A 25723-nucleotide genomic window follows, 5' to 3' on the forward strand; every position below is an offset into this window, starting at 1 on the left:
GCTTGAAGGCAGACCATGTTTTTGTATTACAAAACACAAAAGCTTGGAAGAGAGAAGGGGTTAGGAGCTATTTTTTTACAAAGGGTTAAGCCTTTTCTCTCAGGGCCTCATGAGAAAATGGTAGGGAATTGAAGTCACACCACTGCACATCCCGAGTGCTGCCCCTCCAATCCCATTTGCTGTCACTGCACATCCCTATCCTTGCTTCATTCTACCATTTAAAGCCCTGGAGACTGGTGTGTCTGCAGGATGATGGAGCAGGGGGCACCCTGTTTGTAACAGGCAGTGCTCCCTTGGAGATGCCATCTGTTGGGGTCCCAGTTGCCGGGGTACTGGTTGTCAGCTTCTCTGGCTCTGGATTGAAGGCACTTGAGACAGTAGTTAATGTTTGGACTCAGGTGTTCATTATTTCTTATCACTAAAACAGTCTCACTAGTGTGAGTTCTGCAGCTTTTCTTTAGAAGGCACAAAATGTCCAACAATCTCTTGTTCCAAGGTGTTTTAAAACTAAACTATCCAATTAAGAGCTGACACCTAGATTATTTTCCCTTTTAACCCAATAGCTGATTCCACAGAGCCCACAATGTGGACTTTTCTGCCCAATTACAAAATGCCACCCAAACCCATGGAGAAGAAGGATGAAGAAGCAGGAAGAAGAAACCCAGGAGGACACCCTGTGCCCTCCATCTTACTTCCATCCACAACATACTAAAAATCCCAAAACCCTAAATTTCTCATCAAGTGATACACCTACACTACTCTCTATAATCTATTTCACACTTTAGGGGATTCTAGTCTATCCTGGAGTCTAGGAAACTTTCTCCATGGATGAGGGTCAAAGTCAGCGCTCCATTGTGGAGGCCCTGGGGGGGCATCTCCTTAGTTACACCCCATTGGCTCCTTCCCCTGTTCCTATGTCTGAACATAGGTGTTCCTGAGCCACTCCTTCCCATTTCCCTGATTGCCCCTCACCTTTATACTGCCTGAGACCAAGGTCAGCCCCCGGAGGGGAGAAGGCTGGACCTGAAATGGATGTGTGGCTGGGACCTGAATGTCTCACCACGAGGCTGAATTAAATATCTATAGATCTGATGCAAAGGCCCTTTTTGCTTCTTTACTTTGGACTTTACTAGCAGCAGTTCAAGCTGCCACGCTCCCCTCGGGGCCAGAGAAATATTCCTGTGGTGCCCTGGGTTTCCACAGCCTTCCTTTGCCTCCCTTTCAGATGGCCACGCTGGGAGAGGCGCGGCTGAGGGAGATGGAGGCGCTGCGTGCCCTGCGAGCAGCCAACGAGCTGAAGGTGCTGTCGAGCGAGGAGGACGCCGAGCTCAAGGTGTGTCTGTGCCAGAAGGAGCCGGCTGCTCCCATGATCCAGTGTGAGCTCTGCAGGGGCTTCTTCCACACGGGCTGCGTGCCCGTGCCGGGCACGGCGCCGGGGCCGCGCGTGTGGCTGTGCCCGCAGTGCCGGCGCTCCGAGAAGCCGCCGCTGGAGAAGATCCTGCCGCTGCTGGCGTCCCTGCAGCGCATCCGCGTGCGGCTGCCCGAGGGGGACGCCCTGCGCTACATGATCGAGAGAACTGTGAACTGGCAGCACAGAGCACAACAAATGTTGTATTCAGGGAATCTCAAACGCATCCAGGACAAAGTTGGCTCAGGATTACTGTACAGCAGGTGGCAAGGCTCAGCGGGACAGCTGCCGGAGACAAACAAGGTGAGGCTGGGCCGGGGATGGGTGTCTGGCGCTGGCAGCACGGGGTCAGTGAGGACAGAGAGTGACGCTGCTTTGGGTTTGGGTCTGCTGTAGCTCCCTACAAATCCCCACAAGGCAGAGGGTTTGTTCCTGCTTTACAGCTGGCAGGAGCTGGGTCCTGCTGTGCCCCTCAGCCAGGATGTGTGTGTGCCCCAGCAGCAGCTTCGTGCTCCTTTCTGCTAGAGTCCAGGAACAATTCCTCCCAAAGAGCCTGTTTTTCCCCTGTCCTCTTCTAGCTCTTGTGTTCTGCTGTGGCACCGCTAATGACAGAGCTGCTGAGTTATTGTTTCTGGAGTGCATACTTGTAGCCATGATATTTTCTGAGAAATCCTTTCCTTAGGATTTTTTCTCCTGAGAAGCTGAGAGGCCTCAGGAACAAAATGCAAACAATGGTTATCTGCTGCTGTGGATTGCAACAGGTGCATCTGGGATTGGTCTCATGGGGTTGTTTCTAATTAATGGCCAATCACAGTCAGCTGGCTCGGACTCTCTGTCCAAGACACAAGCCTTGTTATTCATTCCTTTTTTTTCTATTCTTAACCAGCCTTCTGATGAAATCCTTTCTTCTATTCTTTTAGTATAGTTTTAATATAATATATATGAAAAAATAATAAATCAAGCCTTCTGAAACATGGAGTCAGATCCTCATCTCTTCCCTCATCCTAAGATCCCTGTGAACACTGTCACACATACTATTCAGTTGGTCTTTATATTCTGCTTCTACAAGTATTCAAATAAGTGTTGAGAATTACTGATAGAGGCACAAACTGTCCTGTGCATTACCAGCTTGGCTCTCAGGCAAAGTTGTTTTCAACAAAGTGTCTTCATCCTTTGCTGGCTCTCCTCACTTCCTCTAGACCTCCCAAACTGAATATCCTGCTCATATTGCTGGCTTTGGCCACAGCAGCTGTTTCAGGTGGGGTAGTGAGGGAGTTTGTTTTTTTTCAGTGAAGCTCCTTCAGCAAAAAGCCCACATAAAGAAGGAAAGGAGGTAAAGAATTTTCCTGAGAATAACAAATGCAGAAGAATAGCAGAAATCAAAGTTCTGTGCTGTATGAAGGACATGAAACTCCCCAAAATGGAATGTACTCTGTTGGTTTTACGTTTTGAAACACCTTAGATTAGTTAGTCCAGTCCAGCTACAGTTAGGCTGTGTTTCTGTTTTCGTGTTCACTTATGTTAAAACACAAAGCATGCCACACCTGACAGGGTCTTGCAGCTGCTTCTCATTCACCCAGCTGTGCCAGTGGCTAGTGGACCAAATTTTTCAAACAGGCAAGTCAAGATATTAAAATATCTCTAGGTATTTAAGACGTTTTTTTCTGGTAATTTAGGTCTTAAAGTATCATTTTACTAGGTCAGCTAGTGTAGCTGAAAAGAGCTGGCCAAGATTTTGGAAACAGAAGTTGATGTTGCGGCCAGAAATTGAAACAGTTTCATTTTATTTGCCTGATAGTCTTAGCTCAGCATGGAGCTGTGAGGTTCCTCCCACCCAGAGCAGTGTAATCATTTCTGAGGGTCTGGACCATAAGTCAGTAAACCTTCCAAATCAGGGGGTTTCTGGCTGAGCTTGTCCAGGTCCTTGTGATGACATTTCCCAAGTCACAGGTCCCTGGGAAGCTCAGTGGAAGAGCCTCTGAGCAGGTGCCCCTGCCTGGGTCCCTCAGTGTGCCTGAGCTGGGGACCCTCCTGAGCCAGGCCCCAGTGCTCCTCGGGGCAGGTGTGAGCTGAAACTTCAGTCTCCATGGATTTGAGGTGGTTTTCTGGTGAATCCAGTGTCTCACCATGGCTGTCCTGTCCTGTCCTGTCCCAGTTCTGTTCTCCCTGTCATCTGGGCTAATCCAGCACCCACTTCCACACAAGAAGCTCTTCAGTAACCACTGGAGTTGGGCTGCTTTGACACAGGCCAAAGTGAGGAATGTGGGTGAGTTTGAAAAATTCCCTTGAGAGCAGCAGTGGGGATTGAAGAGAGCCTTATTCTGCAAGGGGCCCAGGCACTTGGGTTAGTGAGGCTGAGGGTGTTGTGGAAGGTTCCTGTGAGATGCCCCTGGCAGTATCAGGAGGTGCAGGATTTGCTGTTGGCGTGTCCCTGCAGCCTTTTGGACCAGATACAAGATTTCAGTAGCTGTAAGAGAAACAAGTGTTGATCCTATCACAGTTATTCTGCATTTCAAACTCCATGTTTAGTGAAACTATGTGTTTTGTTTTCTAGGTGTCACAGACAATTGGGGCAATGTCATTCTCCATGCCTCATGACTGGGATAACAGAACCATGTATTTGCATTCTCCATTCTCTACAGGACAGCACTGCATCCCACTTCATGGTTTGTAATCTTCACTTTGATTTGGGAGGTTTCCCCCTGCCCCTTCCTTTTTTCCCCTGTGTTTGGTGGGGCAGGGAGGGTGTCCTGGTCCCCAGGAAATGGCTGAGCAGGTCTGTGACTGCATAGACCTGGTGGTTGTTTCTCCATCTCCTCAGCAAATTTGGAGCTCAGTGTTCAGCTTTGGCAGAGGGGTGCATTGCTTGAGGATAGAAATTTCCCATGTGTGATGAAAAGGTGTGGCACAATGGGATGAGGAATCAGGAGAGCTGGCCCCTTCCCACCAGAACAGCTCCCCCAGGCTGTGCCCTGGCCGAGCTGCAGAAGGGGGAAGGAAGGAGGAGGGGCCACTGGAAGTGCAGGAGGTGGATGGGAACAGCAGGGATGTGGTGCTGGAGGCCATGGGATACTGAATGCACAGGACACGAGTCCATGTGAGCTTTGCTGCAGCACAACTGTCCAGCTGTCAGGGACTGGAGCTGCCCCAGCCCTCATGGGCTGCTCTGCTCAGCACAGGCTCTGGACCATCCTCACCTCAGACTCAGTGGGTTGGACTAACAGACAAGCTGTGAATTGCATCATTTTATGACTGTGACAGAAATTATTTATCATTTCTTCCCTCCTCATGCATAATGCTCCAGGGACACAAGTCTAGACTTACCTTCATGTCTGTGCAGCTCAGTCCATACCAGTGCTAGAAAATGGAATGGTGGAATGTTACAGTTCACATCAAACAAGGCAGTTCTTTGTGTCATCAGGTTTATTTTTCATATTTGAGTTGTAGTGCATTAATAAGCTGTTATTTATACAAAGATTTTTGCCTCCCTGGCCAGGACTGTTTCAGAGCCCTGCATGAGCTTTGGAGCTTGGAGCCAGTAGCAGCAGTGGGCAGTGACCATGGAGCAGGACTTTGTCATCAGGCTTATCCTCAGCCTTCCTTCCTCTCCTCTCGTGGCTCCCTGTACAGACCTCACTCAGTTTGTTCATGTTACCCACTTGTTAGGTAGTGAGGGGATTGTCACACTCCTGCAGCTCCCAAAGCAGGAGAATTTGCCAGGAATGATGGCAATGCCTTATCCTTGAACAGCAGGGAATGGGAGCATGGCAGGGTGCCAAGCCACAGTGCAGGAGCTTCTGTGCAAGCCTTTGTCTTTCCTTTTAACCCTACTGTTAAAAATGAGCAGTCGAGAGGGAGCAGATAAGAACTAACTCATGCAGCTGCAGATTTAAAGTCTTTCAGCATTTTTTGTTGTGATACCAGAGATTTTTCATTATCTGTGCAGTTGTTGTCACTGAAGAATTCCTGCTGTGTCTCCTTGTGTTTCACACTAGTGGTTAGCACCGAGCTGGATGAGCTGATGATGGAAGCCCAGCTGCTGCAGGTTTCTCTGCCTGAGATCCAGGAGCTCTATCAGGCCCTGTTCACCAAGCAGAGCCCAGCCCTGCAGCCAGAGCAGAGGTCACCCAGCACAGCCACAGGTGACAAGGCAAGTGTCCAACAGCAGCACTGAGCTGGGGCACCCTGGGGAAGGCTCTGCCTCAACCCTTGGGCTTTACTGGGCTTTGTGTGTGTGGCTGCACTTCCATGAAAATACGTTTTCCTTGTGCAAAAGGAGTCAAGAAGTCGGTAATAAATTAGTTACAAAATATTGAATTGAATTTGTGGCCTAATATATTTTTGAAATTTAGATATGGGTTTATGGTCAGTCTCTGTACTTTACATACATCTGTCCTGATTTCATAGAATTGCAGAATCCCAGACTGGCTTGGATTGGAAGGGACCTTAAAGTTCATTTTGTTCCACCCCTTGCCATGGGCCAGGGCACTTTCCACTAGATCAGATTGTTCCAAGTCTCATCCTGGCCTTGAACACTTGACTCTTGTCCTGTGTTGAGGCTTTCCAAGGGAGCTGCTGTGGAAGCTGTGGGCTCAGAGGCAGGAAATGAGGGTGGTTTTCTCTCTGAGTTCCATCCCTGGTGCCTGACCCTGCCCCTGGCTCCTCTTACACATCTCATGCTACTGAAAATGCTGCAGTATCAAACACTGCACTTGTACTTAAACCTATTCCTAGAATCAGGGTCTGAAATAACAGGATAATGGGTGTTAGCTGCACACTTCCAACCTTGCCAAATGTCCTTCCCACAGAACGAGTGTTGCCGAGGGAAGAAGGACGGCATTAGTTACATGGAGAGAAAACTGAAGCGGCGTTTCGAGAGAGAGACCTTCTGTGGTGAGAAGAGAGCGAGAGTAAAAAAGATGAGAACACCCAAAAAGAAGAAACTGAAACTGAGTCACTCAAAGGATCTGTGCAGTAACAAACTGGAGCGAGAGCGGGAGCGGCTCCTGGAGCTGCAGCGTTCCAGTGACAGCCACCTGCTGCCCTCAGACACGTCCTTCTCAGAGCAGGAGGACTCCGAGGATGAGGATGCCATCTGCCCAGCTGTGAACTGCCTCCAGCCCGAGGGGGATGAGGTCAGGAGGGGCAGACCCACCATGGTGTTCCCAGTGCTGGGATCTGGGACAGGGAGCTGCCCTGGGACTGCAGAAAAGCTGTTCAGGAGGGGGGTGAGAGGCCCTGGCTAACCCAGGGCTGGTGCCTGTGCAGCTGGGATGGGCAGGACTGACCCCACCTACCATGGGGCAGCCATGTGGCATCAGAACATCTGCACACCATGGGAGGGAGCAGGTGGGGCCGTGCAGACACTGTGTCCTGGCTGCTCTTGGGATCCAGGTGTGGATGGGCTCTGTCATGGGGGCAGTGCCTGGGGCTCTGCTCAGGCCCATCCACGCTGGAAATGGAGAAGAGGGATGTTGAGTCTCTGATAGGTGGGAAAGCAGTGGGGAGATAAGGAAGGGTGTGCCCTGCCCACAGCCCAGGAGAGCAGGGAACACAGTGAATATCCAGCACCAGCCAGCTGTGGATCAGACAATTCTCACAGACCAGGAGTCCCAGGATGACCCAGGAGTGTGGGACACTTGGGCTGGCCCTGCTCTGACCCCTGTGTCTGCTCTTCACCAGGTCGACTGGGTCCAGTGTGACGGCAGCTGCAACCAGTGGTTCCACCAGGTGTGTGTGGGCATCTCCCCCGAGATGGCAGAGAAGGAGGATTACATCTGTGCCAGCTGCGCCGGCAAGGATGCCCAGGGCCGCAAGTGAAACCCCAGAAACCCTTCAGGACTCGAGTAAAGAAGGTTCCCAGTTTTCCAGTTAAGCCACAGGGGCTGGTTTAAGAACCAGATTGCAAATGGTGCTACTTCTATCCTTATGGGATCATTTTCCAGAACTCAGAACAATTTTTGACACTTTTGTATTTTCCCTTGATCTGTTTGTGGTTGTTGAGGTTTGAGATGCTGACTGTTTGCAGGGGTTTCCACCGATTGGGAAGGCATTTGACAAATGCACCTTTATTGTACAGCATTCAGTTACCTCTGGGATTTACCGACGTATTTAATTCAGCTTGGTTTGGGTGCAAAAACAAACAAAAAAAAACCCCTGCACCATGAATTTTCCAATAATCCTCTTTTGAGGAAATCCCTGTTTACTCTGTTAACTCTTTGGAGACTTTAGTTTTTTTCCACTTCGTTTTTCGTAGACTAGGTTTATTTATCTGAGCAATAACTTCTATGTCTGGTTTCAGTGACTGGAATGACAACTGAACAGCGTGTTGCTTCTAGCATTGGTTGATGTACAGACAGCAAATGTTAGATCCTAGTGTCACTGAGGGCCCTGTGATGTAGAAGACAGGAAAAAAAAAATCTGTAAAGTAATTGCCACAGCTGTATTTTGGCTTTCTCCTTTTTTGGGTAGCTTGTATCAAATGTTGCAGTTTATATTGTGGAATAAACCCCTGGTTATGTTATAAAATTAAATGTTGGTGTTTTTAGAGAGTTTGAAATGCAGTTTTATTTCCCTCTGAATCCACACTGCATCGCTGGGTTCTCTTAGCCAAGAAATAATCACCTTCCAAAGAAGCAATGCAGAAGTTGTGGTGATTCTTGTCTGTTCAGGTTTGGAAGGAGGTGCAAAGCTTTTCCAAAGCTGAAATTATTTGCAGGTTGAATGTGTGAAGAATTGAAGGCACAATTTGGGACGTGGGAGGGGAATGGAGGGTTCAGGTGTGGGGCAGCTTCTCCTGCCAGCCCTGCCCAGCTGCAGGAAAGCAGAGACCTTCCCTCACCACCCAGGCTGGTGGCCACAGCAAGCTCTGCTCTGCCTCTGGGTGGATCCCTTCAGCTGCTCCCACCTGCATTTAGCCCAGAAGCCTGAGGAATAAGGAGATTTATGCTTCTCCCAAAGGCTGTTCAGGGCCTGTAGCTGGGGCACTGCAGGTGTGGCTGCCAGAGGAGCCTGGGGCTCTGAGCAGCACAGCTTTGGGTGTTCAGGCCCACAGGGCACTTCCCACATGGGGCTGCCCCCAAAATCCCTTGGAGAGCAGCCACTGCTGCAGGACACAGCTGGAAAGGGCCCCATGGCAGGGATGTGGCTCCAAGGCCTGCCAGAGGTGGAACTGCTGCAGCCCAGGGAGACAGGAGGGCTGGAGATGTTTGTCCCAGGCAGAGCACTCTCTCCAGGACAGCTTCTCCTCAGCAGAACCGTGGTGGGCTTGGTGTTCCCTCCCCTCATCACCAGGAGGAATTTGCTGGTAAGTTTTTTCCCTGCTGGTTTTACCTCTTTTCCCTTGGACAGAAGTGCACAGAGTCACTGGGGTAGGGCAGAGCCTTGGAGCATCTGTGGCTGATGGTGACAGGGAGGGTCTGTGGGTGGGATCAGAACTGTGCAGGAATTTGGTCCCACAGGGATTTGGTTAGGTTTTTTTTTATTATTATTATTTTTTCTCCTTCTGAGATAAAAATTTTAAAATTTTTAATTTTTGACTGTTAAAAGAGTCAAAAATTAAAAATTTTCTTCAGCCTGGCTCAAGTGATCTGTCTGAAGGTGCTGGGGTAAGGGAGAGCCTTGAGCCTCTGTATAGGAGTTGTGTCTATGCTTCCATGGTATAACTGGTCCTTTTTATTTAAATACCAAAAGGATGAGAAATTGGGGGTTTTTTCCTCTTTTTGCTTGGAAGAATCTTTGTGCAATGCTGGGGAAAAACACTGCTCTCTAATAACTTCCTTTCAGAGGGGACAGACAGACAAACTGGAGCTGGAAATGGAGCTGGCACAGTGTCTGATGCAGCTGAATCATTACAGATGTTTCTCTGTGTCCCCTTTATTTCTTTCCATTGAAGAAATGGCTGTTTATCAAAAAGTGCCAGAGGAAATGGGATGCAGTTAAGTTCAGCATGGTGATTCCATACCGGACCAGCTATTGTCAGTTTGGAGACTCGGGGGGTCAGAGGAGACTTCTGGAGTCCCAACAGCAGCATTTCTTATCAGGATTATTGACTGAGTAGAATTGGAGTGCAACTTTTTGGAAATGACCACGTTGTTGCTTGAATTTTTTCAAGAAATGGAGCCCCCAGTCTTTGGGTGGCTGTGCCTGCAGCCCAGGACTGCTGCAGGATTGGTGTCTCATTTCCTGCTGGAGCTGTGGCCCCTGGACAGGGGGGAGGCTGGAAGAGGTGACAGTGCCTGCCATGCCACAGACCCTGCCCTTGAGTTTCATCCCCATGTGGATGCTCAGACTTGGTGAAACTGGGGTTTGAGTTCTGTTAAACAAAACAAGAGAGATTTGTTCATTTTGGGATGGGCTCTGCTGTGTGCCCTTTGCACATTCCTCATCCTCAGGGAGGGTGATGAGGGCAGAACATGCTCAGAGTCTGGGAGGATGAGCTGCCCCTTTCACCCCTCCTTTTGTGCACCCCAGATTTCCAAAGGCAAAGCCAGAACAGGAAACAGGTCTCTCTCACCTCATTCTGCTACTTTTCTTTATTTTATTTATTTTTCTAATGTAGCAACCAAATACATCAAACTTCCCTGGATTGCTCAGATCCTAATTCTTTATTTAATAAGAATAGTTTATGGCTTCTACATTCGTTTAATCATAAAACAGGACAAAAATGAAATTAAGTAACCCTACCTGTGGATTTCAAGCTGAAAACTCAGGTTTAAATCCTGCCTGTACTGTGTGCCCAGACCCTGAGATTGTACCTGTTGTGCCACCTTTAGTCCATGGGATGTTCCTGTGTTGTGTTCCAGGAGCATCAGAACAGCCCAGGGTGCTCACACAGCACCTGTGACTCACCCAAGGAAGGCTCAGGGCTTTGATTCCACCTATTCAGGTGCTGCAGAGGTGCTCCAAGGGGCCAGGCTGGTAGGGCTGGGGGTGTTCACTGGAGAAGAGAAGGCTCTGGGGAGATCTTAGAGCCCCTTCCAGTGCCCAAAGGGGTCCAGGAGAGCTGGAGAGGGACTCTGGACAAGGGCCTGGAGGGACAGGACAAGGGGGAATGTCCCACTGCCAGAGGGCAGGGTTAGATGGAATATTGGGAAGGAATTGTTCCCTGTGAGGGTGGGGAGGCCCTGGCACAGGGTGCCCAGAGCAGCTGTGGCTGCCCCTGGATCCCTGGAAGAGTCCAAGGCCAGGCTGGATGGGGCTTGGAGCAACCTGGGCTAGTGGAAGGTGTCCCTGCCATGGCAGGGGGTGGAACAGAATGGGCTTTAAGGTCCTCTCTAACTCAAACCAGCCTGGGATTCTGTGATTCTATGAGCTTATCCTTACAGAACACAGAATTCACTCGAAGACTCTCCATACCCAGGCTTTATGGAAGATAAAACCAACATTGGGGAGCATTTGCTGAGTGCTTGGGCTGCTCCAGGGGCAGTGCAGCTCAGGGAATCGGGGCTTCCAGCAGGGGTTCAGCTGCCAGGACCCTGCCAGGGCACACAAAACATCAACAAATGGGAATGTTGGATGTTTTGGCTGCAGGAGATAGTCTGTAGGACACAACTGCACGTGTCACACAGGGTTCAGGAAGGGATCATCTCTAGAATGCACACACAGCAACATAAGGAGCTGAGACAGCTCTTGTGTGAATCCAGAAATGAGTGTGCTGCTCTGAGAGAGTGGCTGAAGTACAGCCCTGACAAATGGCAATACATTTCATTTAGAAGGGAACAAATCTCATACTGAGAGCTCTCCTTGGGGCTGTGAGCACCTCAGCCTGTGAGGAAACAGCTCCTCACCAACAGCATCAATGGAGATGAAAGTCTGTCTGCAGAAGGAGATAAAGCAGCCACAGGAGAAGAATGGAACTGCAGGTTCAACACTCAGCTGCTCGTGGAGCCAGACAAGACTGGGATCAGGGGCTTCCTGCAAAAAGGCCTTGGATAGAAGGAACAAATATTTTCTACCCAAAGGCCTTGAGTAGAAGAAACAAATTTTTGTCTTTTATGACAACAAGAAAAGCCTGTGTGATCATGTGATAGACTGCCAGGTCCAAAATTCCACTTGCTTAGAGGAATCTTTGCTGCAAGGTTGTTGAAAAGAAATAGTGACATACCCTAAATTCAGAGGTGCAGCTTCACAAAGGCCCCTTGTGCACCTCAGTTTTTCTAGTTCTGAAAAACTGCTTACAGTGGTGTTTTAAAGGAATTTAGCTGTTTGTTTAACCATAATGCTGGGCCAGATTTATATATATATTTATATATATATATATTATATATATATAAAATTATGTGTGTGTGCTTGTTTGTTGAAATCTGTGAGAGCTGAGCTTCTAAATATGTAAAGTAAAAGCAGCAGCCCCCTGTCTAAAGCACATGGAATTCACTTGAAGAGTCTCTCCATCATCCAGGCTTTATTGAAGATAAAACCAATATTGGAGAGTGTGGGTCAAGTGTTTGGGCTGCTTTGGTGTCTGTTGGGATTTTGGCTCTTCATGTTTTTGTTACTGTCTGGACTTAGATTTTAACCAAGCAGGGGAGAGGCTGGGCTAGCACCTTCTAACCCAGGCTGATCCTTTCCCTGCTCCATGTGCTGCCCTGATATTTCTTGGGGTTTTTTTGCTGGTTCCAGTAGTCCCATGCCACCTTCCTGTGGGGCCTTCTGGGGTTGGGTCTGTGGGGGGAGCTCAGAGCTGTGCTTTGAGCTGAAACAGCAAAGGCAGAAACAGAGAGTTCACCATAAAACACCTTTGCATACCAAGAATGTCTTTTTGTGGTGAGGGAATTGTCCTCCCAAAGAAGGGATGACAGCACTGGGATTAAGCTTGGAGACAGAAGTATTTGATCAGCAAGCTCTGAGTGCTGGCTTTGATGAGGGATCCCTGCAGAAACCTGTGAAGAGCCTGTGCAGTGCCCAAACAGGTGGGAATTCAAACTGGAAAAGCCTGGAAGATTCAAATAAATGGAGTTTCTACAAATACAGAAGGATGAGTTGGCACATTCAGGGTGGTTATGCATCACTTCATAAAAGGAGCTGGGCTAGGCTGGCATTGCTCTGGGATACCCCTCCTCTCACTAAACCTCATCCTCTTTTTTTGCAATGTGTTTGTAAGGCAAATTGTTGCCATTGTGATCATTTTTGTGCCTTCCTAACAGATACTTGCAGAGATGTGTCAGATCTGGTGCTGGCACTGAGAGCCTGCTGTGATGGGATCAGAGAACCACAGACTCAACAGGGCTGGAAAATCCCTCCAAGAGCATCGAGTCCAACCATTCCCCCAGCTCTGCCATGTTCACCACTAAACCCTGTCCCCAGGTGCCACATCCACACATATTTTGAACACTCTCAGGGGTGGTGACTCCACCACTGCTCTGGGCAGCTGTGCCAGGGCCTGACCACCCTTTTGGGAAGAAATTTTCCCTCATATCCAACCTGAACCTCCTCTGGAGGAATTTGAGGCTGCTGCTTCTTGTCCTATCCCTTATTTCCTGGGAGAAGAGATCTGGAGCTCCTGCCTCACTGATTTTGGTGCAGCAGCAGCTCACTTATGTTTTCCATTAGGCTGAAATCCTGGGACAGTGCAGAGATGAGTGATGACCCTGAGCTTGCAGAAGTCACACATAAAAATATGTATTTATTCCTCCAGCAGAAGCAGCATTTTGGATTGGGAAGAACAAGAGAGAAAAATCAAACATTCCCCTTGCAGAGACCTCTCTGGGGCCAGCAATGACAGAGGAATGGCAGGAGCTCCCTGGTTGCTCAGGGCAGGGCCCAGTCTGGGTGGAGCAGTGTGGCTGAAATGTGCCCTTCTCTTGCTACAAAAGTCCCAGCCTGTGTGGTTGTGGCTGTGCCTCTGGTTGGGAGTGGCCTCTCTGTGCAGTCTGTGCTGTGCCAGGGAGAGCAGGGCTTGTCTGGGGTATGGCCCCTGCTCCTGTTTATCTGAGGGGAAAGATGGGGCCCAGCAGCCCAACTTCTGCAGAAGGAAATCTGCCTTCATTCTTGGGAAGTTGGTGTGAGGTGGGAATTGATTGCTCTCACCACAGCTGCCCAGGCTGTGTCTCAGGTGAGCGCAGAGGAGCTTCCAGAGGCACTTGGTGTCCCCTCTGCTCTCTTGGCTGATGTGAAGCTGCCCTTGCAGGAGCTGCCCAGGCCTGGAGACCGGGCAGGGAGGGTGAGGAGGGGACTCCAGGGGGGCTGGGGGCTGGTGTGGGCAGGTGGGTTCTGCCCTTGGGTTCTGGTGCTGATGTGTGCTGGCAGGGGGCTGCAGGATGAGGGGCAGCAGGACACTGAGCCTGCAGGGAGCTGAACCCAGGCTTGGGGTTGTGTAGCATCTCAAGCTGCTCCTTCTGCTTTTACAGAAAATCTTCAGTCCAGGTTGCAAAAGTTTGGAATTGCAGAATTGCAGAATCCCAGACTGGCTGGGGTCGGAAGGGACCTTAAAGCCCATCTTGTTCCACCCTGAGCTGTTGGAAGGGACACCTCCACTAGATCAGATTGTTCCAAGTCCCATCCTGGCCTTGAACATTTGTTATTTGCACAAGAACAAGAGTGAACCCCAAATTCTGCAGGGGGCAGCAAATGAGTGACCAGGTGCTCACTTGATAAACCCCAGAGCTTTCAAACAGGAGGTGCTGTGGGCAAGGAGAGCATCCCTCACCATGGACTGGGATGCTGAGGGCTCTCAGTGGAAAGAGGTGTTCCCCCAGGGTGGGGTGGTCTGAGTGCAAAGTGCATCTGCAGCAGCACAGGGCTGCTTGGACAGAGGCTGATGGAACATTGCAAGGGGCTTTGTTGGAGTCCCTGTGCCTGGAGGTGTCCAAGGGATGACTGAACACAGCACTCAGTGCTCTGGGCTGGTGACAAGGATGATCCTGGGGGGCTTTTCCAATCTGAGTGATTCTGTGATTCTCTGAATGTGGCTGCCAGGCTCATCCCTGGCACTGAACTGTGGCTGTAGACAAATTGCTGTCACACTCCTGGGGACTTAGTGACCAAACCATTACTGGATACAGAAAACCTCACAGTGTTTTTCCCAGTGTGTGGGAGTTGCTACCCCATCCCAAAACATAAATTCCATCACCGTCCCCAGGTAAGAAACCCACTTTGTATGAGGCAATACTGCTTTTTAATACTTGTAATGCTTTGTGAAATTGCTTATACTTCCTAAATAAACAGCTGCAGAGAACACAGGCGGGCTCCTCAAGGCTCACACTGGCTGTTTACCACATCTACGTGTTGGGTAAGAGGTTGTGAGGTGTTTCCTCCCTGTGCCTGGTCCCTGCACCCCGGGGCAGTCCCTGCTCTGGGGGTCACTGGACTCCCTGGGGGCTCCACAGGACCCTGGGCACTGCCTCAGTCCCTGCTCCCCCTGTGGCATCCCACCCTCACAGGGGAGGGGACACCCACGGGTCCTGGATGCTCCTGCTGGAAAAGGACAAAAATCAGTCGACAAAAAATCAAAGCTTTATTAGTAAATCACACACCTGTAATAGAAATTGCTCTGTTAATGCCTGATCTATTCTATAAACCCATGGCAGTGGGGATTGGATTGGGGGCTAGGAGGAAAGAGAAGAGAAAAAGGAGGAGATTAATTAAAGAGAGAGAGAGAGAAATCAATCAATCAATCAATCAATCAGTCAATCAATCAGCAGTCCTGGCTCCAGCACATTGATCCTGCTGTCCGCTCCATGGGGTGTGCAGGCTCCTTACATTTTCTGGGCAGGTTTCCGCAGGTCCCTCGTTCCGTGCAAGGAGAGCTCCTCTGCAATGAAAGCTCTCCTGCAATGAAAGCTCTCCTGCAATGAAAGCTCTCCTGCAATGAGAGCTCCTCTGCAATGAGAGTTCTCCTGCAATGAGAGTTCTCCTGCAATGAGAGTTCTCCTGCCAGCCCCTTCGTTCGGGCTCTCCTGAGCTGCCTCGGGGGCCGTGAGGGCTCTGACCGTGCACAGCCCCGCCCGGCCTCGGCTCAGCCGGGACCTTTGTGCCAGGGGAGCGCTGCCCTGGCCCCGCACGGTCCCTTGTGCAGCCCGTCCTGCCCCTCCTGCCGGGTCCGGCATTCCCGGCCCCTCCTGCCCGGGCTCTCGACATCCCCAGCCCCTCCTGCCCGGGTCAGCCATTCCCGGCCCCTCCTGCCCGGGCTCTCCCCATTCCCACCCCCTCCTGCCGGGTCAGCCATTGCCGGCCCCTCCTGCCCGGCTCTCGGCATTCCCTGCCCCTCCTACCCGGGTCAGGCGTTCCCAGCCCCTCCTGCCCGAGCTCTCGACATTCCCGGTCCCTCCTGCCTGGGTCAGGCGTTCCCAGCGCCTCCTGCCGGGTCGGCCATTCCCGGTCCCTCCTGCCGGGCTCTCCCCATTCCCACCCCCTCCTGCCCGGGTCAGGCGTTCCCGGCCCCTCCTGCCGGGCTCTCGGCATTCCCGGCCCCTCCCGAGCTCGCCGCCGTTCCCTGCCCTGCCATGCCCCCGGTCCGCCGCTCCGCCAGGGGGCGCTGTGCGCGGGCCCGGCCCGGCCCCTCCCACCGGCGCGCGGTGCGTTTGGCGCGCGCGGCCCGCGGAGGGGGCGGCGATGGCGGGAGGTGGCGGCGGGCCCGGAGCCGGGCCGGTGGCGCAGGGGCTGAAGGAGGCGCTGGTGGAGACGCTGACGGGGATCCTGTGCCCGGTGCAGGCGGTGCGAGCCGCTGCTGAGGAGCAGGTGAAGGTGCTGGAGGTGACGGAGGGTGAGTGAGGGCCGCGCTGAGGGGATGGGGGGACCCCAGGCCGCCGCCACAGCCATTCCCGGTACCGGCGCCTCATGGCTGCGCCTCGGCCTCGGCCGACACTTCCAGCCCCGTCGCTGGAGCCGGCCGGAGCAGGCGGCTGCGGCTGGTTTCCTGCCGGCTGTCGGTGTGTGCCCGATGTCTCTGCCGGAATCACAGAACAGTTGGGGCTGAAAGGGACCTTTGGAGATCATTCAGGCCAAGCCCCTGCCCAGGCAGGGTCACCTGGAGCAGGTGACACAGGGACACGTCCCGGTGGGTTTGGAATGTCTGCACAGAGCGACCTCCCTGGGGAGCTGTTCCAGCGCTCTGCCTCCCTCAATGTAAAGTTCTTCCTCATGTTGAGGTAGAACTTCTCGTGGTTTACTTTATAGCCATTGCTCCTTGTCCTGTCGGTGGGCACTGCTGAGAAGAGTCTGGCACCAACCTCTTGGCACCCGCCGTGGAGGTTCTCGTATGGATTGCTGAGATTTCCCTCTCAGTCTGCTCTAGACTAAAGCCCAGCTCCAGAGGCTCTGCTCAGCAGAGGGATGCTCCAGACCCCTCATCATCTCTGTGGCCTCGCTAGACCCGCTCCCGCAGCTCCGCGTCTCTCTCCGGAGCAGCCCCTGCCCGCCGCAGGGCTCGGTGCCGGGCTGGCTCTGCCCTGGGTGATCTGGGGTGCTGTGGGAGATCTGGGCACCAAGGAGTGCTCTGAGCTCACCAGGGTGGGCCCTGCAGGGCTGGGGTGGTGAAGCAGCTGGGCTGTTCTGGGTACCTTGGTCCGCCTCAGCTGGAGCCCCCAGGATTGGTCACATGAGGGTCATGGAGAGCCCTTCCATCTGTAGACCCTGCCCTGCTCCCACAGGGATCTCCTTCACCCTGGATGTGTGTCCTGGTGCGTGCCCATGTCCTGCAGGCTGTCATCTCTACATGGGGGGTTGAGGTTGAGAGTGGCCAGGATGTAGCTGTGCCCTCATCCAGTGTGAAACTCCAGTGACAGAGCTCTACTGTTTGTCTGGAAAGCTGAGGACAAGCAGGACAGTGGAGCTGGATAGCAACTGACCTATGGTTTTGGAAAGAGAGATTCTAAATGAGCAGACACCCCAAGTTCAAGCAGTGTCTCTTATAATTCCATTCGTCTTTTGGCCTTTTTATGGTGGCACTGGGTTAGTTCATGCACTGGCTGCTTTTTCTGTGTGGAAGATACATTTAAAAACCTATTAATGCTAACATTTTATTTTGCTTCAGCCCAAATCACTGGAGTTTGTAGAAACCACGGGAAGATTTGCAGATGATCTGCTGTGCCAGGAGCTGGAGAGTGCAGCACTGCTACCCCAGGCCTGAAGTTTTGCCTGTGGCCTGGCAGCTTGATGGGCTGGTTGTTTGTGGACCCTCTTGGAAATTTTGCCTTCCCTTTAGTCTGATTGCACTATTCTGAAAGTGTTTTCTGAAGTGTTTTGTGAACACTTTCTGCCCCTGAACTTCAGCTCAGAAGTGTTACCAGAGGCAGTTTGTGGTGCAAGGAGGGAAGGTGTAAGGATGAGACAGGGTCAAGAGTGGTGTTGTGATTTTGCTGCTCTGGGAGTGAAGGCAGACAGATTGTTTGATTAAATGTTTGTTGTTGTACATTCCCTTAAAGTGCTTCTACCACACTCAGCTTAGCTCTTCCTGGCATTACCAGGAATTCTGTGAGTTGCCCCCACAGCTCTTTGAGTTTCATGGAGTGGTTTGATGACATTGCAGCAGCACAAGTCTGGAAGTGCTGGGAGCTTCACTGACCATGGAACCTTGGCCTTCACAGCTACTACTTCAGTGGCAGCTTCTCCCCAAAGTGTGTGAACCTTTCCACAGTCTGTTTGGGTGACAGATTCCCAGAATGTTTTCTGAGGGTTCTAGGCAATGGATGTCCCTGAGGTGCCTTTGAGAGGTCAGGATTGCAGAATTGTATTTAGTGGATGTTATGGTAAGAGGAAGGGAGTCATCTACCCTTCTATTTTGTCATGCTTTTACAAATCTCCTGAAGTCCCCGATAATTCTCTGTGGTTGTAGGGCCAGGACTCTGAGGTCTGGTGCAGGATCTGTCCCTGTGACCTGGAGGAGGCTGCAGGACACCTGCACAAGCAGCTTGCAGGTGACACCAAACTGGAGGGGAGGCAGTTGATGTCCTGAGGGCAGGGCTGCTCTCCAGAGAGCCCTGCAGGAGCAGAGCCAGAGGAGTTCAGCAAGGACAGACAGACAGCACGTTCTGCTCCTGGGACAGGAGAAGCCACTGCTGGGATGTGGGTCAGGCACTGCCTGGCCAGGGAGCAGCCAGGGACAAAGGGCCAGGAAGCAGCAGTGCCTGCTGAGCTGGACAGGGCCAGCAGTGTGCCCTGAGCCACCTGCACGGGGCTGTGTGAGCAGGGTCAGGGCAGGGATCAGCCCTCTGCAGTCTCAGTGCTCATTACACCACACCTGGGGTTCCTGGGCTCCCTTCCTTTTGCTCCCAGCCCCAGGATGAGACACAGCAGCAGAGGGGACTGAGTTCAGCAAAGGGCCGTGGGTTGGGTGGGGGAATTGCAGCACTCACTGCATGAGGTGATGCTGGGGTTGAGGGGTTTTCCACTGGGGAAGCAAGAGGGTTTTGGGGATGGGTCTGACAGCAGCTTCTGGTAACTATGAGGAGATTGTCAGGAACTGAGAGGTGGGAGACGATGAGGGATAAATGAGCACAAACCCAAAACAAGAGATTCCAACTGGATATAAGGAATTTTTAAGCAGGTTGTCTGTAAAAGCTGTGTTGTTTCCATCTTTGAGTATCTCCAAGACCTGCCTGGAAAATCTGAGCACCCTGATCTAATGCTGCAGATTCTGCTTTGATCATGGGGGTTTGTCTGGAAACCTCCCAAGGTGTCTTTTAGGGAATTATTTTGCACACCTTTGATTGCTCCTTTCTTGTACTAGTCCAGCAGCATGGGAAGAATAAGCTACATTCCCCTTTCTGTGCTGTCTTTGGTATGGAGAGGCTTGCAAAAACCAAGAGGAGGAGCTGCAGGAATCTGGTGTGTGCCAGCACCATGTTATTGAGGTAGAGAAATGTAGATCATGTGTGTCACAAGTACTTTAAAAGACCAAAAAATGTATCATTAAGCAGCATGAAGATGCTGAAGTAGAAGTGAAGGAATAGGAAAGAGTACAAGGGTTGGCACTTTTAATGCAAAACAAAGCAAAGCAGGGCAAAAAGAGATTGAGGAAGAACTAGTTAAAGTCAGAAAAACTTAAAATGCTTTCAAATGTTGCAGAAGCAGAAAAGGTTTCAGAAGTGTTCAAAGCCAGTGACTGACTTGGGAAGGTGCATTCAGTACAAAAGGACTGCAGAGGAGCCAAATTCCTTGTGCTGATGTTGACTTGCACCATTGAGGAGCCTCTACAGGAGACACGTCAGGGAATCCACGTCAGATTGGAGCCTGAGTAGGAGCAGTTCCACTTACCAGTGCTAAAGAATGGATCTCCCAGAGTTTAGAGGGACTCAAACATTCTATTACTGCTGGGCTGTAAAACTTGCCATTAGGGACCAGCTTAATACTCAGCTGGTAAACGTGGGACAGCCTTAAGTGAGGGCTCCAAGGTGAAGAGCAGCAGGGGCTGGTACAGGGGAGTGGTGTGGGTTTTGCACTGTCTGTTATGGTTAAAATTCAGCAGCTGGAATGAGAAGAGACAGGCACATTAAGCTGTTGTGGCAGAAGAATTGTTTGAAGGAGTCCTGGGACTCCCACAAAGCTCTTAGAAAGTTCACTTGCTGAAAAGTTTTTTTGCAGAAACTGAGCTCCTGACCACAGCTCCTGACTGGCAGGGTCAGGAGTCCCAGGTGAAGCTGAGCTGTTCAGCACATCTGGAAATGGTGTGGAACAGAGTGAGTAGTGGTGGGACAAAGTTGCTGATAGTGCTGCTCAGTCTGGCCAGAGTGAGAATCGGTGGCACAAATTACAAGATGATTCCACAAGGTGTGGTGAGTGCAGACACATAAGCTGTAGCTGGTCAGTGTTGGGCAGCAGAGTAGTGTTGGGGGAAGGGGACCCAGTCCAGATAATGCCCTAAAAAGTTATGGGCGGTCCTAACTATTGTCCTTGGGAAAAGAAATCCCATTGTCTGTGTGGAGAGTTCCCTGAAAATACCCAATCACTGCTCTGTCATGCTCCAATGAGCCAAATGGACCGTTAAGGAGGGAACAGAGAACAAAGCCATCATAAATTCCTCGTGCTTCCACAGCCAGTGCTGCATGCATTACTGCCTGCTGCTCCTGCAGGGATCAAGCAGGGCAGCAGAAAGGCAGCACACACTCACAGAGGTGTGGAAAAGCTTCTGTTTTCAAAGACATAATCCATCAGCTTTTCTGCCTGGGAAAGGGTTAGCAGAGATGGAGGCCCTGAAATCATAAGCTATAGAGAAGGTGAATGAGGAGGGATTGTTTGTGACTTTTCATAAAGCTGAGATCACAGAATCATGGAATATCCTGGGCTGTCAGGGAAAATGAATCTGAAACAGGCAGAATGAGGCTGTTGCCCCAGTGTGCAAACTGTGGAATTCATTGTTGCTGGATGTTAAAAGTAGAAGTGGTTTTAAAATGATTTGACATTTGTGGAGGCAAAAACTCCTCAAGAACCACTGAACACAGGGGTTGGATGTAACATCCACTGCAGGAGGTTCCTAATGCCAGCATTTCCTGCAGGGTGTTAGGGCAGCATTGCTCCACCCCCACCCCTTTTCCTAAGCTGCTCCTGGGTTGGGTTGGATGTTGTGGTTAGGCCAATGCAGCTGTTGGCTCTCCTGTGTGGTGTGTGCTGCTCTCTCTTCCAGCAGGTTTTAGCCAGGTGAGGATGGTTCAGGTGTCTGGAGGATGCAGTTGAGCTCCCTGCTGCAGGTTGGCAGTGGATCTGGCTGGTGCCTGTAGGAGGAGATGAGTAGCAGTGCACAGTCAAAGCCTCTGGAACAGGCTGAACTGTTCGAGGGGAGTGTCCTGTCTGACTCCATCCATCTGCTCTGGAGGAATATGGGATGTCTCTGGATTAAGGACATGGTAGCACTTTCTTCCCACCATGTCAGTCACCCTTTGGCAACTGCCAGATGTCCTCAGCAACTCGGTCTCTCACCTGCTTCTGCATCTTCTGGCTGCTGAGGAAACAGGCCCCACATGGCAGCTTGGGGATGGGAGATGCATTACTGTTGGTCTCTGTAAAGAGGAGAGTTCACCTGGTGACCTTTGTTGTCTCTAGATTTTAGTGGAACATAAATAAAAGCAGTGCTGAGGCTGCAGGGGGAAGGCAGAGAAATGAGAGCAGCAGCTGTGGAGTGGTGCTGCTGTGAGTGTGTCTGACTTGGCTCCACTGTGCAGTCAGTGTGTTGCTGGTGAACTGGGGCTTCTGTTCCTGTTATCTGGTCCATCCAGGTGCATCACACACCACCCTGGTGGTGTGCACTACTGCCAGTGTCATATCACCTGAGGATGATTGCTTCGTGTGGAAAAATGGTCTCTTCTGCTGTAGTGGAGAACCCCAGGTCATCTCCAGGAATGCCAGAGCAGGGCAGTGGCACTCTGAGGAGTTCATGTCCAGCAGGAAGGCTCAGACTGCTGGGAATCACAGACTTCTGAGCTGGAATGGACCCACAAGGATCATCCAGTCCAACTCTGTTGAATAGCTGACACCCCCTCTAAATTATGTGGATGAGGAGGTTTAATGGCAGCTTCTCAGACAGTTGGAAAACACTGTTCCCTGCTTGCCAGGTTAGATTCCAAGTTTGATGCTTTATGGTGACAGTATTTAGTTTCTGAGCTGTCAGCTCCTGTGCTCTGGAAACGTGGTGGTGAGAGATGAATGGCTCCAGGCTGGAGAATTGCCTTTCTTTTGCCTGTTTGATGTGTTTCTGTGTGTCCTTTTTGCAGGTAGGAAGGCATCATAAGGCCATCTTCAGCATGGCTTATGTTGTGACACCCCATGTGTGTGTGAAAAGGTGCCTTCAGCTCAGTCCTTTACAAGGTTGGTTGTTGCCAGAAGCTGAGATGTGTAGGTGGCTGTGAAGATGGTGCTGCCCCTGGCAGATTGACTCCTGTGTCAGTCAGGGCATGCTGGCCCTCTTGTCCATCTTGTTTGAGACTAGTCCTGTCTAGGAGACAACCAGTGCTTTGATTTGAATGTGATTTCAGAATGGAAGATTGGCTTTATGGGTCTTGTAAATGTTCTTTCACCATCTCCTCTTCCAGAGCAGGTGGCTCAGCACGTTCAGGTTGATGCTTTAAAACTCTTTGATTCTCTGATGGTGTTTTCATGATACAGTTGGTGTCAGTTTGTACCAGAGCACCTACAGGTACCATAATGGCACAAAACACATGGCATCACTTGTGCTTCCCTGGTTCAGCTCCTTCCCAACAGAACTGCTTTAATATGGCTTCAGGAGGGAATTCAGTGTTGCCTCAGGTACTCTGTGAGTCCATGATTTTGTGCCATAAACCCAAGCATTGTTTGGAAGGAGAGATTCTGGAGAATATAAAGACATTGACCACAACTTGTGGTTTTGTGGTGCTCTTGTGGCTGTAACTTGAATTGTGATAGAGTGAGTGATGGGCAGAAATGAGTTGTAGTCCTGTGGGTGGCTTGAGCTGAATTCTTAACGGGGGTAAACTTTACCATGGAACTGATTTGTAACAGGGAAGTTGAAACAAGAAATGGCCACATTGCAACATATGATACTGCCAGGGAGAAAGGTAATTCCCAGCAGCAAACGCTGGTGCTTGCTCTGTGAAATGCTGCAGATATGTTGAGTGTAGAGAGAAGTTGTGAAGAAGGGTTTCAAAGGAGATACTTAAAACCAGCATTTCTCCAGCTTCTGGAGAAGAGTGACCTCAATCTTTCTATCTTTTGCTGAGAAATGAGGAAAATATGAGTGCAGTTTTAGAGGTGGCTAACAAAAGGAGTGCTTTTGGAGCAGTTCTTGAGCATCATGATGGAGGATGAAGAGTTCCTCAAGGCAGCACATGTGTAGAGTGTCAGAACTCTGGCTAAGCATTAGATTCTTGCTTGGTTTTTCCTCCTAGTCTGTCTGTAGGTCCTCATTTCATTCTGTGCTGGTCTGATCTCATGGCTGGCCCTGCTTTGAGCAGGAGATTGGACTGGGTGACCTCCCAAGGTCCCTGTCAACCCAAGCTGCTTTATGATGATGCTACTGAAAGTCAGTGCTGTGGAAAACGTCTGTGCCTGTGTGGCTGAGGACCACAGTGCACAAAGGTGGGCAAGTATTGAGTAAAGGGAACTCAGTTTCTGGTGCTGCTGTGGGGCTGGTGGTGAGATCCAGGCTCTGCAGACCAAGTGTTACTTTAGTTTGGAGTGTCAGTGGCCATGGACCACCTGGCTTCACCAGACTGCCACAGTCCTTTCACCAGCTCAGCCTGTCTCTGCCCTCAGCAGAAACAACCAAAGGCACCTTTAGCAGCTCCTGAGGCAGCTCTGCATGGATGTGCAGAGCTGGACTTGGTCAGTGCTGACCCCTTTCAGCTAGGCAGGTAGGTGCAAAGATTCACTAGAAACTTCTGCTCATTTATTCCTTCCTGCTTGCTTACAAGTAATTTTTTGGTTTCATGTGGCTTAGTTTTGCAAAAATGTTGAGGGGTGAAGAGGTAACATAAACTGGTTACATGGTAGATAAAGGAGGAGAGTTTGATTTTATTAATATTGAGGTTAATGAAGAGGAGAAGCAGAGCCAGTAGAAAATGTGTTTGCCAAGTGCTGTCTATGCCAGAGCACTTAAAAAAAGCTTCATTAAAAGCTTCTAATCTCTGAGGTTTACAGACTTTATCTTGGGGAGAAGACTTGGTATTTCTGATATCTCAAATTTACAAAATATAAGTGGAGGAATTGCCTATCAGGGTCCATTTGAACTGCATTTACCCATGATATTTCCAGCCAACTGGGAAAGAACCCAATAATGAACCATCCTTTGAGAAAAGAGGAGCCAGTGACCTGAACAAGGATCAGTGTAACATCAGTCCCTGGAAATATTCTTGGAGCAGCTCATTAAATAGCTTGTCACTGTCTATAACAATAGGATAAATAGCTGCTACACAACCAGTACTGTTCTATGTGATCTGTTCTTGATAAATCCATCTGATTTTGGTTTGACAGGAGAGCTGGCTTATTCCTTAAACAAGTGCTGGGTGTGAGTGATCTGAATTCAGCAGGATTCCTGATAGGAATTTGCCACAATGGTACTTTATCAGTTAAGAAGATGCAGTTTTGTAATATTTTTAAGCAGGACATCAGGCTGAAAGCCTGTGTGTATGGAGGGGCTTGTCAGTGGTTATTGTCAGAGCCAAGGGGTTTGTAGGACAGAACTCTTGGTCCCTGCAGCAGTGAGTAGGTCTGGGGTCCCAACAGTGGCACTGCAGTCTGCCTGGGGAGCAGAACCAAGGTGTTGGAAAAGGGAGAAGCTAAATACTGTAAATCACAGGCCATGGTTAAAGCTCCTCCTGCTGCCTTCAACCTCCTTACCACATAATTTAGAGGACTGTGTGGCAGACACTGCTCCTCTCCATAGTGTGTAAGCCATTTAGCAGAGTTGGACTGGATGATCCTTGTGGGTCCCTTCCAGCTTTCCAGTGTATGCAGAGAGAACACATCAAATGCATATATGTCAACAAATTAAGGACTGTGGTTTAGAATACTGAGTTGTAGCTGTGTGAAGCAGTTGCAGTTACTCTGGCTTCTTTTGTACCCTTTTTAGCTTCCCATTTATACTCCTTATACCCTTCCAACTTACCCTTTAAGGATGGGGCTGAAATGCAATGCCACACTTGATCATGGAAATCACAGACAGCACATAGAATAATGATTGCTTCACTTAAGAGAAGTATTATGTTAAGTACATCTTGGAATGAGGCTCCCTGCTTTCACAGCTGGGATAAGAGGGTTATTTTCCTCTTTCTTAAATGCATGATCTATGAAGAAAGGGTAAAGGAACTGGGTATGTTCAGTGTGCGCTGTGGAAAGTGAGAGGCAATTATCTCCCAACCCAGAAAAGCCTCTTAGCAGTGAGGTGGGTATTAGGAGACACTCAGCCATTTCCCTCAGATGTGCTGCTGAGGGAAGTCACAGAACTCCTTTTGAGAAGCATTTTCAGCCTGTGTTTGTCAGGGATGCTGTCAGCACGTTTAGCCTGCCTGCAGGAGGCAGGGTGTGCTGACAGGACCCCAGGCCATAACTTCTGCTCCACAGCTTCTAAGAACTAAAACATCACAAATGTGTTTCTTAAGCACACTAGTGAAATTAAATGAAGTATTTAGGACAGTTATCAGCTGCCTGGAACTTAAAATTGCAATTTTAAGCAAATTTATTGAGTTGTATGGATTTACCATACCAGAACAGCTGCTCCTCCAGGCTTTTATTTCCTGTGCTCAGCATCAACAGCATTGTTACAAGTGTTTGAATTTTGCCTTTGTCATGGAGCTTGCCTGGCAAGAAGCCACAAGAAGCTCTTGCTTTTTTCTGGACAGATTCTTTGCAGGAAAAGGTCCCACAGCCCCAGAGGCTGTCCAGGCAGTGCTGGTGTCACTGTGCTGGGCAGGG

General features: G+C 50.2%; 2 protein-coding genes across 3 annotated transcripts in view; both read left to right on the plus strand.

Moving 5' to 3' along the window:
• KDM5B (lysine demethylase 5B) overlaps nt 1-7955 on the plus strand; it is a 59991-nt gene extending 52036 nt beyond the window's left edge. For both annotated transcript variants that reach the window (XM_054648555.2, XM_054648554.2), the window contains exons 23-27: nt 1226-1711; nt 3963-4074; nt 5404-5558; nt 6217-6543; nt 7091-7955. In XM_054648555.2, coding sequence (XP_054504530.1) covers nt 1226-1711; nt 3963-4074; nt 5404-5558; nt 6217-6543; nt 7091-7228 — 1218 coding nt within the window. In that variant the 3' untranslated portion in view covers nt 7229-7955. The remainder of the gene's footprint in view (nt 1-1225; nt 1712-3962; nt 4075-5403; nt 5559-6216; nt 6544-7090) is intronic.
• Nucleotides 7956-15952: 7997 nt separating this feature from the next.
• The window catches only part of IPO9 (importin 9), a 41310-nt gene continuing 31539 nt past the window's right edge, over nt 15953-25723 (plus strand). The window contains exon 1 of the mRNA XM_054648916.2: nt 15953-16109. Within this exon, the coding sequence (XP_054504891.1) occupies nt 15959-16109 (151 nt within the window). The 5' untranslated portion in view covers nt 15953-15958. The remainder of the gene's footprint in view (nt 16110-25723) is intronic.

This window comes from Agelaius phoeniceus, chromosome 25 (assembly GCF_051311805.1).
Source record: "Agelaius phoeniceus isolate bAgePho1 chromosome 25, bAgePho1.hap1, whole genome shotgun sequence".
NCBI classification, from domain to species: Eukaryota; Metazoa; Chordata; class Aves; order Passeriformes; family Icteridae; genus Agelaius; species Agelaius phoeniceus.